Raw genomic sequence first — 18,794 nt, forward strand, 5'->3', positions numbered from 1 at the left:
CAGAACTAACTGCCTAAAAGACAGGGATTTCCTTGTGGGGTGATAAAAATTTTTTCTAATTAAATAGAGGCGGTGATTGTGCAGCATTCTGAATGTACTAAACAGCATTCACTTTAAAACAACTAATTATATGTATATGAATTTCACCTCAATAAGGTTAAAAAATCTGACTGGTACAAAGGAAAGTCAACTACCATACGTCCTGAGACACAGAAGCCCTGCTACTAAAAACAAAGAGTTTCCAGATTATTTTCACTCATCTATAGAAACTGCTGAAAGTTGGTGGTATGAGAGACACACAGGCAAGTCCGACCACATTCTCTACCACACCCATAGGAGAATTCTGGGGACTGGAACAAAGCCTCAGTCATTCCTTTGAAGTCTTGTAAAAAACATACAGAATTTGGTAAAGAAAGATACAAACCTCTTGAGAACAGATTTTTTTTTAAAAAGAGAGGATAAACCACCTCCCTTCCACCAGAACATTAAAATATTAACCATAACTTGAAGATAAGAATCACCAAGACTGCACACATTTTAAACATTCTCTCCCCACCACAAAAAAATAGCCACCCAAGAATGTCCTTTCAATAGAACCACCAGTAACAACTGAAGTGAGATGAAATATGCCACGAAGGCGTAACATCTACCTGCTGCGAGAGCTTTATGCATGCACACAAAGGGCCTCGTGCCTTAGACCAGCACACACCGGGGTTAGGCCCCCCAGACCAGTGCACCCGCACAGCTACATCCTCCCTGGCTACTCACTGGGTGCCCACATTCACAAACATCAGGATAACATCCCCAACCTGCACCTATACCTGCCCTGAAACAAATCACAACACTGAGTATCCGGCCCCGTACCCTGCTCCCTGCTGTACAACCATCCCGCAAACACAAGGCCTTAGCCTACTGAAAGAAATCACTCCCAAAGTAAATCAATCAAGATATTTACATGCCACGAAGACAGGAGAATACCACTAAGCATACAGATATAGCCCTGCCTAATGACCAAATTAACACACCAGAGGAGACACAGACGGTGGAACTAATCAAAGAAGTTCATACAACTCTACTTAATTAAATAAGTGGGATGGTAAATGACATAAAGGAGATCAAGACGACAGTAGAAGAGCATTAAGAGAAATCTGAAAGAATAAATACAAAAATAGCAGTTATCACAGAGATTAAAGACTCTGTTGACCAAATAAACAACATACTAGAGGCACACAACACCAGAGTTGAAGAAACAGAAGAAAGAATAAGTGATATAGAGGAAAGGGTAACTGACTTTAAAGACTCAAAACAGCAAATGGCAAAAAAGATGGAAAAAATTGAGCTAGATCTCAGGGAAATAATAGACAAAACAAAGCACACAAGTATAAGAATCACTGGTGTCCCAGAAGGAGAAGAGAGGAGGAGTAGAGGGCTAGGAAGAGTAGCTGAAGATATAATGGGGGAAAACTTTCCAACCCTCACAAAAGACATAAATACACAAGTCAAAGAAGCCCAACTAACTTCAAACAGAATAAATCCAAATAGGCCTTCCCCAAGACACATACTAATCAGTCTGTCAAATATTGAAGAGAAGCAGAAAATCCTGAAAGCACAAGAGAAAAACAACCTCCTACATACAAGGGAAACCAAATATGACTGAGCTCAGACTATTCAATTGGCACCCTGGAAGTGAGAAGACAGTGGTATGATATATCCAAGATCCTGAAGGATAAAGAATTCTGTCAAGAATTCTGTGCCCAGCCAAACTGTCCTTCAAAGCTGAGGGAGAGATTAAGTTTTCACAGACAAAGAAGTCCTGAAAGAATCTTTCAACAAGAAACTGGCCCTACAAGAAATACTAAAAGAAGTTGTGCCAGTTGAAAAAAAAAAAAAGGTAGGAGAGGGAGGTCTGGAGGAGGGCACAGAATTGAAGAATTGAAGAGTACCTCTAAAGGTAGTTTAAAGAATACAAACAGAAAGAGGGAAAAGAATATATAGTACTGACAAATAAAATAAAAAAGATAAGATGGTGGATTCAAGAAACACCTTTTCAGTAATAACTCTGAATGTTAACAGACTAAACTTACCAATTAAAATATACAGATTGGCAGAATGGATTAAGAAACATAATCCAGGGCGGGCCACAGTGGCTCAGTGGCAAGAACGCTTGCCTGCCATGCCAGAGGACCCGGGTTCGATTCCCGGTGCCTGCCCATGTAAAAAAAAGAAAAAAAAAAAGAAACATAATCCAGCTATATGCTGCTTACAAGAGACTCATGAGAAGGATACAAAGAGACTGAAAGTGAAAGGATGGAAAAGATTTTCCACACAAGTTTCAACCAATAGAAAGCATGAGTAACTATACTAATATTGGACAAAACAGACTTTAAATGTAAAGATATGAGACAAAGAAGGACATTATATACTAATTAAAGGGTCATTTCACCAAGAAGATAAAACAATTATAAATGTTTATGCTCCCAATCAAGGAGCTCCAAAGCATACGAGACAAACACTGGGAAAACTGAAGAGGGGGACAGATGCTTCAGCAATGATGGTAGAAGAATTCAATATACCACTCTCCTCTATAAATAGAACCACCAGAGAGAAGCTCAACAAGGAAATAGAGAAGTTAAATAACTTGATGAATGAATTAGAACTAACAGACATATATAGGTCATTGCACCCGAAAACACAAGGATATACATTCTTCTCTACAGTGCTCCTGTAATATTCTCCAGGATAGATCATATGCTGGGGCACAAAACAGGTCTTTATAAATTTTAAAACACTGAAATTACTCAAAGCACTTTCTCTGATCACAATGGGATGAAGATGGATATCAATAACCACCAAAGAAGGAGAACATTCACAAATATATGGAAATTAAATAACACACTCTTAAACAACCAGTAGGTCAAAGAAGAAATTGCCAGAGAAATCAGTAGCTATCTGGAGATGAATGAAAACGAGAATACAACTTATCAGAACTTGCGGGATGTGGCAAAGGCTGTGATGAGAGGAAAATTTATTGACCTAAATGCCTATATTAAAAAACAAGAAAGAGCAAAAATTGAGGACTTAACAGGACATCTGGAGGAACTTGAGAAAGAACTACAAACTAACCCCAAAGCAAATAGAAGAAGATAAATAACAAAAATTAAAGCAGAGATAAATGAATGGGAGAACAAAAAACAATAGAATCAATAAAACCAAAAGTTGGTTCTCGGAGAAAATCAATAAAATTGATGGGCCACTAGCAAGAGAGACAAAGAAAAATAGAGAGAGGATTCAAATAAACAAAATCAGAAGTGAGAAGGGGTGAGTTACCACAGACTCTGAAGAAACAACAAAAGGACAAACAGTCCAATTTAAAAATGGGGAAAAGACTTGAATAGACATTTCTCCGAAGAAGATAAACAAATTTTCATTAGGAAATGCAAATCACAACCACAATGAGATATCACTTCATACCCACTAGAATGGATATTATTTAAAAAAACAGTACCCCATATTATTGACAGCCCCTTCCAATATGAAAAAGTTAGAATGGCCAAGCCCAAACACCCCTAAAGAGTGGGATAGAAAAATCAAAGGTGATGGTGGAGTTACACAGAAAAGGTAGGGTTTAACAAATGAATATGACTGCTGAATCACTAAACTGATATTTCTTTTAGTCTCCAGGATCTTAGAGCAGCTAGAAGTAAAAACCTAAAATTGTGGAACTGTATCCCATACCAAACTCTGAAATCTGCTCTACAACTAATTGTTGTTCTGTGCTTTGAAATTTATTGTTCTTCTGTATATGTTATTTTTCACAAAAAAGGGAAAAAAAAAGTCGACTGTGATGATTAAAAAAATATTTACCCCTTCTAGCCTCTTACATTCTGGAAAAGCTAGAAGGAAAAACCTGAGATGATGGTATGGTAGCCCATGACAAACTCTGGGATCTGCCCTATAACAACTTTGAAAACTACTGATTTTTTTCTTTCTTTGCTTTGATATATATTATGCTATACAATAAAAAAAAAGTAAGATAAGTGATGGAGAGGGTGTGGAGAATACTTGTTCACTGCGGATGGGACAGTGAAGTGGTACAACCTCTGTGGAAAACAGCAGTTCCTCAAAGTTAAACACAGAATTATCATATGACCCAGCAATTCCACTTCTAGGTGTATATACAAAACAACTGAAAGCAAGAACTCGAACAGATATTTGCACATTCATGTTCATAATGGCATTATTCACAACTGCCAAAAAATGGAAGCAACTAAAGTGTCCATCAACCAACAAAAGGATATACCCAATGTGATACATACATACAATGGAATATTATTCAGTTGTGAAGTCCTGATGCAAGCAATAACATGGATGACCCCAGAGGATACTATGTTGAGTAAAATAAGCCAGACACAAAAGGACCAATATTGTAGTAACTCACTGATATGAAAGAATTAGAATAAGCAAATTCATGGAGTCAGAAACTAGAATACAGGTTATTAGGGACTGGAGTAGGGGTAGGGAATGAGGAGTTAATGCTTAATTGGCACAGGGTTTCTATCTGGTGTGATGGAACAGTTTTGATAATGGATGGTGGTGACAATAGCACAACATTGTGATGTAATATACACCAAGGAATTATATGCTTGAATGTGGTTGAAAGGGAAAATTATAGGTTGTACATATGTTGCAAGAATAAACATTTTTAATAACCATAGGATTGTGTGACACAATGAACCCTAATATAAAGTATGGGCTATAATTACTAGTATAATTATACTAATATTGTTTCATCAATTTTAACAAAGGTATCACACTAATACAAAGTGTTAATAATAGAGAAAACTGTGTTGTGAGCAGGCCATATGGGAACTCTATATTTTCTGTATGATTTCACTGTAAACCTATAACTTCTCTATTAAAAGAAACTCAACTTTAAATGAGGATTTGGAGCAACTAGAACTTTCATACACTGCTGGTGTTAAAATAAAGTGGTATAATCTCTTTGGAAAAGAGAAATAGTTGAGGCATATACTTTATGATCCAGTAATTCTACTTCTAGATATTTATACCCCCCCACAAAATGAAAACATGTCCACAAAAAAAATTTGTTAAAATGTTCAGTTGCTTTACTCATAATAATCAAAATATGGACAAAAGTCCATCAACAGAAGAATGAATAAACAAATGTGACATGTTCATATAATGAAATATTGCTCAGCAATAAAGAGACAAACTACTGATATATATATCAGTATATATATATGTATATATACATATATATACACACACACACAATAACATGGAGGAATAGCAAAACATTAAGCAAAACAAAAGAGGCTGTAAACAAAAGACTGCATACTGTGTGATTCCATGTATGTTGTTATAGTCCAAGCAAAACTAATCTTCAAAAAAAGTAGTTTCAAGATGCATCCCTGGACCAGATAAATCCTGAAATCCAGACGGGCCAGCCTCTCTAGAACATCAACTAGTTCCATCCCCCTATCCCACATGAAAAAGTTAGAATGGGCATAGCTTAAATACCCCTAAAGAATGGGAGAAAGATCAAAGGTAATGTGGAGTTGTACAGAGAAGGTCAGGTTTAATAAGTACGTATGATTGTTGAATTGTTACACTGATATTTATTTTAGTCTCCAGTATCTTAGAGCAGCTAGAAGTAAAAACCTAAAATTGTGGAAGTGTAACCCATACCAAACTCTGAAATCTGTTCTATAACTACTTGTTAAAATGTATTTTGAAATTTATTGTTTTTTTTGTATGTATTTTTTTCACAAAAAAGAAAAAATAGTCAATTATGATGATTAAAAAAATGCCTCCTAGCCTCCAATGTTTTGGAGCAGCTAGAAAGAAGAATCTGAGATGATGGAATGGTAGTCCATGACAAACTCTGGGATCTGTCCTGTAACTACTTATTGAAGAGTGCTTTAAAAATTGTTTTTTCTTTCTTTGCTTTGTATATATGTAATACTATACAATAAAAAGGTGTTTTTTTTTAAAAGAAGCAAATAAAGATGCTTCAAAGAACTGGCACTTAGGTAAAATAGAAAAAAATTGAAGTTATTTTATCCCTGTGGTTGAAAAAATGAAACTGTAGTTTACTGGTAATGGGTGGTAAAATCCCCTATTCACAAGGTGAGTTTCTCATAACAGAAAACAATATTTCATTCAGATGACATTAAATTTAGTAAATATTTATTGATTACCAATTATATGAAAAGTATTATGCCAAATACTAAGGTAAAACAAAGATGAGCAAGATGCAGTCTCTGTCTCAAAGAGCTGGCAGTCCCTGGGCAAGATAGTTTCATCCACACACCTTCTTTTCCATATCAGGGCTACCCAATAAAAACCAATGCAATCCACAATGTAATTTAAAATTTTCTAGTAGGCACATTTCAAAAAGTAAAAGAAACAAGTGTAAATTAATTTAAATAACATTCTATTTAATCACTATATTTCAAACATTGTAATATCCACATGTAAGCAATATATTGATATTTTTTCATGTTTTTTTGTCATACTAAGTCTTTGAAATCTGGTATGTATCTTACACTTGTAGCACATCTCAATGCAGTTGCTAAATAATGAGAAATTCTCATTTTGTATTTAAATTTCATAAAATCTACAGTTGAAATAGTAGATTCATATCACCAAATTGCTTCAAACATACTTAAAAGTTTTCAGATAGCTGAATTAAGTACCAAAACATCACATTCCTTTAATATCTGTATTTACATTTACATAACTGGTTCATCCTTTTTAGAAGAATTGCTTTGACTTTGAAGGAAATGTATTTCAGGTTCAAAACTATGTTTGTCAAAGTTAATTCTCTAATTCTTGTATTACATCAAATTCAAAGGTGTATTCTATTAATTGAAAATCAAATCTACATGGCTCAGTGGCAGCATTTTCATCTGCCATGCTGGAGACCTGGGGTCGATTCCCGGTGCCTGCCCATGTAAAAGAAAAATAAATAAAAAGAAAAGAAAATCAACTCTACGTTTATCAGTCAGCAAACTTTTTCAAATTTTCCTCGTAGTTTTGCAGTCAATTTATGCAATGCTGACAATTCCAATTGAAAATTTTGTACATATACATGGAATACTTGATTCCTATTAGAGGAATTGTAAAATCACTGCTTATTTGTGTTATAAAAGTTTCATTTCAACATAAATTGTAATTCCTAATTAGGTCAAAAATGAGCATTTCCTTGGAGCTCCAAACTTAGGTCATTTATATGAAATGTAATATCAGTGAAAAATTGTAAATTGCACACTGCCATTTTTTATCTGATGTTGAATATTTTTAATATTCAAAAATGGAACTCACAGTATAGTAAATCTTTGAAAAACTCTCACTATCCAGCCAAGATGCATTGGTAAAGAATGTAAGATCGTTAAGTTCATTATCTTCTATTTTTTTCAATAATTCCATAAACAGCAATGTTTCATAGCACTTGTGCATATATACTGAACAATTTTAACAATTGTATTCATGCCACATTTCATAGAATAATAGAATCTGCTTCAGAAAACTGAGCATAAATATTTTCAATATGTATCATATAGTGGAATAAAGCAACAAGGGAGATGTCTCCTGTTTTAAAATACCAATAAATCTAGATTTTTTTTTTAAAAAAGTGGTTTCAGCTGGACGAGTGGAGGACTAAGAAGAGCATCAGGTGTGGCCTCTTTCTCCAGCCAACATGACAAGCAAACTCATAGCCCTCCCCGCCTGTCTACGTCGGACATGACTCCCAGGGGTGTGGACCTTCTTGGTAACCTGGGGCAGAAATCTTAGAACGAGCTGGGACTTAGCATCAAGGGATTGAGAAAACCTTCTCCACTAAAAGGGGGAAGAGTGAAATGAGACAAAATAAAGTGTCAGTGGCTGAGAGATTTCAAACAGAGTCAAAAGGTTATCCTGGAGGTTATTCTTACGCATTAAACAGATATCACCTTGTTAGTCAAGATGTAATGGAGAGGCTGGAGGGAACTGCTTGAAAATGTGGAGCTGTGTTCCAGTAGCCATGTTTCTTGAAGATGATTATATAATGATACAGCTTTTACAATGTGACTGTGTGATTGTGAAAACCTTGTGTCTGATGCTCCTTTTATCTACCTTATCAACAGACGAGTAAAACATATGGAATAAAAATAAATAAAAGGGGAACAAATGTTAAAATAAATTTCAATTGAAATGCTAGTGATCAATGAAAGGGAGGTGTAAGGGGTATGGTATGTATGAATTTCTTTTCTGTTGTCTTTTTCTTTTTCTGAATTGATTCTAAGAAATGATGCTGCTGAATATACAACTATGTGATGATATTGTGAAATACTGATTATATATGTAGAACGGAATGATCATAAGTTAAGAATGTTTGTGTTTGTTGTTCTATTATAAAAAAAAGATGAGCATCAGGGAACTTTCTAAAGTGACAGAAATTTTCTATATCTTGATAAGTAGTATGGGCTACACAGGGTATAAGCTTTGTTAAAAATTATGAATGTAAACTTAAGATTTGTGTTTATATGTGAATTATCTAAAAAAAGAACTATAAACAATTTAAAAAACTACACTTTACTTAATAATGTGGGAGTAAATAAAAAAAGACTAAGATTTATCTGTTTTAATTTTCTGATTATCCTAAATCCCAGTTAGCAAAGTGGCCATTTCCTCAACTGTGGTTGGTCCTGGTTTTACTGTTCTTTCTTTTTATCTATCTATCTGCCTAATTATTTTGGTTTAATTTTCAACTAGTTCTGAGACAGCATTTAGCAAATATATCTGTTTCTTCCCTATATAATTTTATAGGCTTCCAATATCCATCACCCTTCATGCTTTATCTTTCCAAACTGAAGGATTTGAAACTGTCCTACCATAGCTCCTCCCAACTCTTTGAGTTCAGAATAGCCTTCCAGCTCTCCACTGTGGTACCTGAATATGACGATATTTACCGGAACAAGAGAAGGTCTTTGTTAGATTTCTTAACAGCCTAGTTTGACTGTGAAGCAGCATCATTTAGCAGTGAAAATCTGCAGCAATCAGGGCAGGAAACCTTGGCAACTGATCCTGACTTAGCCTCAACATAAAACCTTGGACCACCACCACCAGGAATCTGCACAAAACATGTCCAGTGGGGAAAGTTTTTAGCCTTGTGTGTGGAAGCACTTGTATGTTTTAAGTTAAATACCTGAAACAATTTAAGTTAAATACCTGAACAATTTAAGTTAAATATCTGAAACAAATTTAAGTTAAATACATGAAACAATTTTAAGTTAAATACCTGGAACAATTTTAAGTTAAAAACCTGGAACAAAGTATAATGGATGAAGGAGATATGAAGAAAAGGTTAACAAAAAACTGCATCTACTTCATTATTTAGCTTCTATATTATTGCAAAGAGCTCTTTACTGAAGAATTGCTTTTTTACAAGGACCTTAAATGCCATAACAAAACATAGCACATGAGGAAAAACCCAAATTATCAAATACATTGAGATTCTTTTGCTCTCCTCACCTCCCCTCTTTCTGGGGGCAGGCAGTAAGTCAATAATAAAAACTTTAAAACAGATAGCCATTAAATCAAGATTGAAAATATATAATTTAAATAATTTTATATCATAAAATAGGTAAACTATTTTAAAACCTAAATGGAATCCTCATTTCTCACCACCTATTCTATCGAAGGAATTCAAAATATGGAAAAATCCATCCAGACAAAAATTTACTACAACATCAGTTATAGTGTTTTAAACTGTATGGAATGCAAATGTCTAAACATAGGTGTGTTTTGATTAAAGAAAAATTTTTAAAGTGTACTATGATAAATGTATGTACTAAAGATGAATATTAAATGGAATATATTTATTTCAACTATGTAAACATGAAACACAGACTAGTAGCAGTTCTTTTGAGATGGCTAAATTTGAGAGTTCTCTTTGTTATCTAATCAAGTTTGAAATGATGTTGCTCTGTTTTTTCTTGTGAACATCCAGAAATCAAACATTCCACTTTGATAAAATTCAAGTTTGAGACAGGTCTGTTTAAAAATGTGCACAAAGCTCTACTAGCCATCACATGACTGACGCGATCTTCAATTTTAAAAGCAATGGCTTCACATGCAGTCGTAAAATGTTTTATTTGGTCTAATTTAGCCCAAACTGAACTGATTAGGATAAGGCAAAAAGACTTCCCCCATAGAGTTTTCATTCTCTAGTTACACACAAAACAAAAGAGAAAGCTAACTTCAGGTGAAACACCCTCCATACCTTCGTCTTCAACCTGGGAGATGCTCCCCACCTAATTTAAGCCTACTGAACTGGAAATGATTCACCTGCTAAGGACCAAATATTTATTTTAATTAAGGTTCTGCTTATTCATTATTAGGAGGCCGGCACGGTGCTTATTTACTTTTTTTTTTTTTAATTTTTAATTTTTTTAAAAATACCAAAAAACACCAAACAAATGCAAACATTCTTAACTTTTGATCATTCCATTCTACATATATAATCAGTAATTCACAGTATCATCACATAGTTGCATATTCATCATCATGATCATTTCTTGGAACATTTACATCTATTCAGAAAAAGAAATAAAAAGAAAACAGAAAAAAATTCATACATACCATACCCCCCACCCCTCCCCCTCATCGATCACCAGCATTTCAATCTAAATTTATTTTAACATTTGTTCCCCCTATTATTCATCTTTATTGCATACGTTTTACTCGTCTGTTTAAGGTAGATAAAAGGAGCATCAGACACAAGGTTTTCAGAATCACACAGTCACATTGTGAATGCTATATCATTATGCAATCATCTTCAAGAAACATGGTTACTGGCACACAGCTCTACATTTTCAGGCAGTTCCCCTCCAGCCTCTCGACTACATCTTGACTAACGCTTATTTACTTTTAGTGAAACTTCTTTTAGTTACTATTCACCCGATCCTGTTACCAGCCTTCCTGATGGATCTAAGAGGATATGTGAAAAAGTTCAAGGAACATGGGCTTTGGAATCAAAAGGGCTTGGTATTAAACCCAAGTATCCCTTTTCTCAGGTATGTGACTGTGGTATATAGTCTCTGGGCCCTGTTTCCCTATCTGTCAAATGAGGATGTAGGCCCCTGTGGGCCCCTCTACTCCAACCCCTATTCCAGCCAGAATTCCTACTCTATTGTCTCTGATGGCTGGCACACAGCTGTGTTAGTTCTTTTTTTTACATGGGCAGGCACTGGGAATCGAACCCGGGTCCTCTGGCATGGCAGGTAAGCATTCTTGCCTGCTGAGCCACTGTGGCCCGCCCTGTGTTAGTTCTTTTCTTCCAAGATGTATGATTTTAAAACAAAACAAATTAACCCAATCACATAATAGAAGCAGTTGGTCCTAGAGCCCCAGTCCAGAAAGGATATCTCCAAACAACTGTGCCAACAAAATGCTCAAAAAGTTTCTCAATCTTTTAGTTTAAGCAAAAAAACAAACTTTTTGGTAATGTTCTTTAAGCAAATAAAAGGGAAATGAAGGGGGCAATGCAATATGCAACATAGGTAAGGGCACATACAAATTTTTCACATGTTCAAGCTGCCCCCAACCCAAAACAACCATTTTGGAACAAGTCACTGAAAAATGTGGATGCTTAACACAATCCATCAGGACAACTAAAAAGCACCCCCCAGATACAAATTATTCTCAGAGTGCAATAGCTTACTGTGAAGTCTTATGGCAGTAGACAATCAGCAGCCTTTTTTTTTTTTTTAAAGACATAATCACTGTCTACTCCATATAAACCGAGTTCACCATAATCTTTCATCTTTTGGAACTCATCTGGTTGTTCACATCACAAACAGGTAACAATTATGTCAGTAAATAGCATTAAATAGTACAGCTTTGTATGCATATTACATAAACACTGTACATAAAATAAGATATTCTGGTTTAGCAAGGCTCTCCTTAAAGAACTCAGGAATGACAGATAGACCCTTTAGGGCTAGAAGTCTAGGACAAGAGGTCAGAGAGATTTCTTAAGGACATAATCTTAAACTACTGCTCCACCTGCTGGGCTAAATGTGACCCCTTACTTCAACTCAGTCTCTGATTACTCCCATTTTTAAGTTGATGACTTTGTCACTGTCAATTTCTTTGCCCTCTACACATATTCCTTTATAAACCCAGTTTTCAAAATAATTTTATTCAAGAGGGTGCATCTTTTTTTTTTTTACATGGGCAGGCACCGGGAATCAAACCCGGGTCCTCGGGCATGCCAGGCAGGCAGACAGGGTGCATCTTAACACTGTAATCCCAAACAGAATCCAGGTAATTTCTTGTCTTATGAGAAATCAACACCAACAAACACAACATTTAAACCCACAAGGACAACCTTCAAACACATCAGAAGAGAGCAAAATAGGGACTTCCTCCTTACCTGGGCAATGGCTGCTTCGTTATCAGCCAACCCCAATAAAAATATCCTCACTTTGTCAACCTTCACTGGAATGGTTCTCCCTCTCCATTCCACTTCACTCATTGTAGCTGCCTGTTTGGCTCGAGTCTGAGTGATCAATGACTGGAAAATAGTTTTTAAAAAATTAAAGAGTTTACTTTGGATATGAGTGACAGCAGATCAAAGTTAAGTGGAACCTATTATTTGTCTCTTTCTTTTCTAAAACCAATATACATGTTACAAAATAAGGTATACACAAATGTTTATTTACTTTAATTTTCTCCTTTATAGCATATACTTAGCTAATGGAAACTCAAATACTAAAAGTATGTAATAGAAGGTTAAAAAGAACAACACTAAATGTTGGTAAGAAGAGAAAGAGTACATCTGCATACACTGCAAGTAGAAATGTAAGTTAACAGAAATTTACTTAAAAGATATTTGTCAATATGTATCAAAACCTTTCAAACATCCAATCCCATTTTCAGGAAGCTGAAACTGGAGACAAATATGTTCATGTTAACAATATTTACAACTTAAAACAATCAATAACAGTGAAGTGGCTAAATGAGACAGACTTCCATACAATGGAGTACCAGGCAGCCATCCAAAAATAAGGGTGTGGAAACATATTTAAGTGAAATGGAAAAAATGCAGGTGACAAATTTAAAAAAAAGTTATTAAACAGTGTGTGTACTGGGCTATTTTTAAAACTGTATGCCTTTCTTCTATACACAGAAATGTCTGCAAGCTATTCAACACTATTAATAGTGTTAATATCTGGATGGTAGGATAACATGATTTTATTCTTTCCCCAATTTTCTATTTTTTCCTAGAGTGAGCCTCTATTACTTGCTTAGAACACAAATGTAATGAGAAAACAGCTGAATGCTTAGAATATTAAGCAAAAAAACTTTTTGTTGTTAAAAACATAGATGAAGATTCAAATTTCCTTTTAGTGATTATCCCTGAGTGATGGGAACAAGGGCTACCTATTTTTTTTGGAGTTTAAAAATACAATAAAAATTGGTCACAAAAATGTACATACTAGATTACCTCCAGTTTTTCAGCCAGAAGACCTTCAGTACCCCCAGATCTCAATCTCATCTGCATGAGTTCATTGATAGCTGACTGGTCCCCTAAGAGAGAGAAAGCAGAAAATCTCCAAGGGCCTGGCGTGTTCTCTCAAAAACCACTAGATTTAACTTAGACTTAAAAGAGCTCTTCCCTCTCCATGAGCACGTTTAAATGAATCTGGCAATATGATCTATGTCCTAAAAACAAGTCCTTTTACTAAAATGAACTCAGCTGGCGAGAACTGGGAAGTACAGAAGGTGGCAGGAAGGAAGCATAAGAAAAGCACTGTCTTCTATAACTTTTTGCAGGGCTGACTTTTACAGTCATATTTTTTGCCATCAATCACAGCTCATGCCAAGGACAGACACAAGAGAAAAGGATGAAAGTTAAATAAATTCCCTAAGCTTTCTGAGGCTGAGTGACTACCAGTAAACTGTCAGTGCTCAAATCAAGCGCGTCACCTCGATCCCTGCTCACCAATGTTATATGCACAGTAGCGGATGTTGGGCGAGATCTCCTCCACACGCTGGTTGTACAGCACGGCCTGCTCTTCTGTGAAAGCACTGGCTAGCTTCTCATAGATGGTTCTGTCAGAAAAGAAATGCCAGGTTTCTTAACACCCTTATTAAAAAAAAAAAAAATTAACTTTCAAGGAATGCAATGGCTAAAAACAAAACAGCCCTCTGAAGCTCTTCTACTAAATACCAGAACTAGCAGGTGTAAGGATGAGAGAGAATAACCAACATGCCTGTGGGGTAAAAAAACATGTTCTGACTTTGACAGAAACAAGCTCTTAACTTATCTGCATATAATGGTTTTCAGGTTGTAGGTACTCCAGGAAAGATCATGTTATTTTAATCCACTCCTAGGGACATAGACCTAGTGTGGGTGGGACCTTTGAATTAGGATATTTCAGTTGAGATGTGACCCACCTCATTCAGGGTGGGTCACAATCCTCTTACTGGAGTGCTTTGTAAGAGGATAAAAGACACACAGGAAAAAGTCCCCAGAATCAGTGGCTAAGAGAGTTCAAATAGAGTCGAAAGGTCATTCTTGAGGTTACTCTTATACAAGCTTCAACCAGATGCTGCAAATTGCCATAGCAGGCCAAGACCCAACCAACAGTATTCCTGAAAACCCTAAAGAATACCCCAGCCTCTATCTAAGACTCTACAAAAGTTGTACTTACTAAATTTAGTTTTTTTCGGAAACTTAAAGCCTCCAGATTGTTCCTACGTCAGATAAACCCTGAATCCCAGAGGTACCAGCACTTTAAAAACATCAATCAGTTTCATTCCTCTGCCCCATAAGGTTAACACCCCTTTCTGGCATAAAGAAGTTAAAATGATCATTGCCCAGGTATCCTTAAAGATTGAGAGAATGATTAAATGAGAGTAAGGAGCTGTAATTGAGAAATCTGGATTTAAGAAATAATTGTGACTACTGGCTTATTATATAGATGCTTCTTTTTAGTTTCTAGTGTATTAGAATAGTAGGAAGGAAATACCTGATATTGTTGAACTGGAACCCAGTAGCCTTGATTTTTGATAATGACTATATAGCTTTTATCATATGACTATGATTGTAAAAACCTTGTGATTAACATTCCCTTTAACTACTGTTTGGGTAGAAGAGTCACAAAATAAACACATGCATGAAAAAAAAAAGAGAAAGAAAGCTATAAAAACCAAAACTTTCTTTCACTAAGATATAAGAAATTTGTAGAGTTTGCAAACTCTTCCTGAGTTAATTCAAAACACACACACAAAGGCCCAAGGGAAGCTAAGAGAGACAGACGCTAAAACAGAGAAGGACCACAGAAGCTCAGAGAAGCAACTGAAGCCAGAAACTGGAAGCAACTAAATCCAGTAGAGAAGGGGTTTCAGCAGAGATTGCCAGGTACCTGGCCATATGACAGAAGAGCTCTGGATCACTGGCAGCCAGTCTTAGGGGAGAAGATATTATACTGCTGCTGCCTTAATGTGAACATTTTCATGGCCTTAAAACTGTAAACTTATAAGCTAATTGTGCTGGTTTGAATTTGTGGACCCCAGAAAAGCCATGTCCTTTAATTTTCATTCAATATTGCTGGCTGGGAGCTTTTTTGATTGTTCCCATGGAGCTGTGACCCAAACAACTGTGGGTGGTAACTTCTGATTAGATAGCTTCCATGGAGTTGTGTAACTCCACCCATTCCATGCGGGTCTCGCTCAGCTTACTGGAATCCTTTAAAAGAGAAAACATTTTAGAGAGTCCCTTTTGAGAACGACGAGAGAGAGACAAGAACCATGAGAGCCCACACGGCCAGAGACCTATGGAGATGAAGAAGGAAAATTCCCCAGAGGGAACTTCATGAAATAAGAAGCCTGGAAAGAAAGTAAGCAGACATCGCCATGTTTGCCAAGTACCTTTTCAGAAGAGAAACCCTGAACTTTATCAGCCTTTCTTGAGTAAAGTAACCTCTTGATGGTGCCTTAATTTGGACATTTTTATAGACTTCCTTTAATTGGGACATTTTCATGGCCTTAGAACAGTAAATTAGCAACTTAATAAATTCCATTTTTTAAATGCCACTGAATTTCTGATATATTGCATTCCAGCAGCTAGAAAACTAGAACACTAGTAAATTCCTATTTTTAGAGGCCAGCCCATTTCTGGTATATTGCATTTCATCAGCTTTAGCAAACTAAAAGCTTCTGCAGTTTGAATGTAAAAATATCAATAATAAAAGCTGATTGTAGCTTTCAGAAAGGAGACTTACTTGCATTTGTTGAAAGCCTCAATGGCGGCCTTCCATTCCTGATGTTCAAAACGCAGCATTCCTGAGAGGTAAGCTGTGTATGCCTACAAAGCAACAGGGAAAAGAATAACTGCTTCTAAACCGAAGAACTATTACTACAGCTCCCTCTTCCTCTACTTGCTGTTAACTTTGATATCAAGAATATAGAGATATTCAGGTTGATTTTAAATAAGAAAAACTTATTTAACTAATAAAATCGTTACACAGGTAATTTGTTTTTCATTTACTTTCCAAGACGGAACTTCAAAATAAAGGAAATTCATTTTCTTCATTTTACTTAACTTACAACTTCTGGGCTATGATTGTATCAGAAGGAAAATATAAAACTGCAATATCCATTAGCTCTGCTTTAAAAAATTCATTTCAAAAAACATGACTTCTTATTTTGTAATTTTCCCAAGCATAGGATGCAAGCTTTTCATCTACATATCAAAAGAAGCATGACCTTTCTTGCAAAGTTAAGAGTTAATTATCAAAAACCAAGAGCACAGGGGTGAACAGGTGGTTCAGTGGTAGAATGCTCGCCTTCCATGTGGGAGACTCAGGTTCGACTCCTGGACCATGCACCACCACCCCCCAAAACAAACAAGAGTAAGAAACCAACTTTACCTTCTCAAAGTAAGATCAGACTTTTCTCCCAACTATCAATTTATAATGTAAGAGACTCTGTTCTGTTTAATTGTAGTTTTCTTTTAAAGTCAAATTCTCTAATCTCCACAATAAAGCACAGCTGAATGTTGAAACGCTAACCTGAGCCTCTAGCTTGGTCTTGGCATCCACCCGACTGCTCTCACACAGCCGTTCCAGTTCCTCTGCATGCTTCACGGCTTTGCGCAGGCGAGACAGCAAGTGAAAGCGTTTCCGGGGTTCAGTGTTGGCTTCCTGCTTGAGTTGCATGGCATAGCTCCAGGCTCTTTCAGCATCCATCAGAACCAAAAGCAAGTATCTACAGCAGAGACAAGAGGGAAACACTGAACAGTAAAGGCCAGAAGCATCAGACGCAAATACATTCTGAGGCGCAATGCCAACTTTCTTTGTCCTCTCTCTCTCCTGCCTCTGAACTACTCTTCTTCATAGCACCCACTATGATTCTCAGGTCAGCAGCTAACCCCACCCAGCTCAGGCTTCACCCTAAGTTTCTTCTCACTGACTGGACACATCTCATGAAAAGCCTGCCACTGCCACAAACTTGGCAAACTTAGAATCTTAGACCCACTCCTCCCAAATTGTATCAAAACACAGTAGTCCAGGAATGCTTTGGCCTCATTTTTGAATCAGCACCACCTTCATTCCAACCCAGTTAGAAACCAAATCCTGAAGAGAGGGTATATTGAAGTGCTTAAGGAAAAGGCTCTAGAGCCAGAATCCCAGTACCATCACCTCCTGGCTGTGTGACTTTGGGCAAAGTACTAACCATTCTGTGCCTTAGTTTCCTCATGTAACAAACATGTAGTAACATGCCTGGAAGAGACTGGCACTTACTGAAGGCTCAATAAGTTAGCTACTTTATTATTACTATTATTGTTGTTATTGTTAATATTCTTACTATCCTGATGAATCTTCAACTATGCCTTGATTAATCTTCCTTAACTACAGCTTGACTTGTCGCTCCATAATAAAGGATTTCTCCATCATCAGGGAATCCAGAAGTTTCTGACTCTTCCTAAATTGATATCATCATATTTAAACTATACATTCTGCTAGTTTCCATTACTGTCTCCATGCTCCAGTCTCCTTCAACACCTGAACTAACAGCCTGAGCAGTAGCTAGTAACTAGAGCTTCAGTTCCTAGAATGTGTTCACAGACACCACTGTAGGTATTTCCCCTAACAAAAATGTCTTCCTCTCCTAAATCCTTCAAGGTCCAGCCTCCTCCAGCTTCCTGCATCCCCTGTCAAGTATACCCAAGCTAACTGCTCCCTTCAAAGACTTCAGAATTCCTAAGCGCAAATGACACACAACATACATTTTTGCTATCTTGTAGTTTCTCCTGATTTTGTACACTGACCAACATCTTTCAAAAAGACCACAGTAATGGAGTATGAGAACTGTATCTCTTTACTGTTAGATGCAATATGGTGTCTAGCTCAGGCCCCATCACAGACTAGGCCAGGGGGGACAGCAAACATTTTCTATAAAGGGCTAAGGAGTAAATATTTAAGGCTTCGCAAGCCATGCAGTCTTTGTTACAACTATTCTATACTGCAGTGCAAAAACGATAGCAAGTACCTAAACAAATGGATGTGGTAGTGTTCCAAAAAAAACTACTGACAAAAACAGGTGGCAGGAGGACCAATTTGGCCTATTCGCTGCAGTCTGAGGAAGTGCTAACAAGACTTTCAATACATGTTGCTGGACAGAGAAATCCTTTAGCACATGTTAAGTACTGGTGCATATATTTGTACATAACCTGGTATTTATGTGATACCTGGAACTCAGAGCACTGAAGCAATGAG

At 36.4% G+C, this 18,794-nt stretch overlaps 1 protein-coding gene across 1 annotated transcript in view; it reads right to left on the reverse strand.

Moving 5' to 3' along the window:
* Positions 1 to 18,794, reverse strand: part of SRP68 (signal recognition particle 68) — a 72,308-nt gene that overhangs the window by 31,921 nt on the left and 21,593 nt on the right. The window contains exons 4-8 of the mRNA XM_077163890.1: positions 17,088 to 17,283; positions 16,299 to 16,381; positions 14,015 to 14,124; positions 13,517 to 13,599; positions 12,443 to 12,583 (exon numbers count right to left, since the gene is read on the reverse strand). Of these exons, the coding sequence (XP_077020005.1) occupies positions 12,443 to 12,583; positions 13,517 to 13,599; positions 14,015 to 14,124; positions 16,299 to 16,381; positions 17,088 to 17,283 (613 nt within the window). The remainder of the gene's footprint in view (positions 1 to 12,442; positions 12,584 to 13,516; positions 13,600 to 14,014; positions 14,125 to 16,298; positions 16,382 to 17,087; positions 17,284 to 18,794) is intronic.

The sequence above is a fragment of the Tamandua tetradactyla genome, chromosome 6 (genome assembly GCF_023851605.1).
Source record: "Tamandua tetradactyla isolate mTamTet1 chromosome 6, mTamTet1.pri, whole genome shotgun sequence".
Classification (NCBI taxonomy): domain Eukaryota; kingdom Metazoa; phylum Chordata; class Mammalia; order Pilosa; family Myrmecophagidae; genus Tamandua; species Tamandua tetradactyla.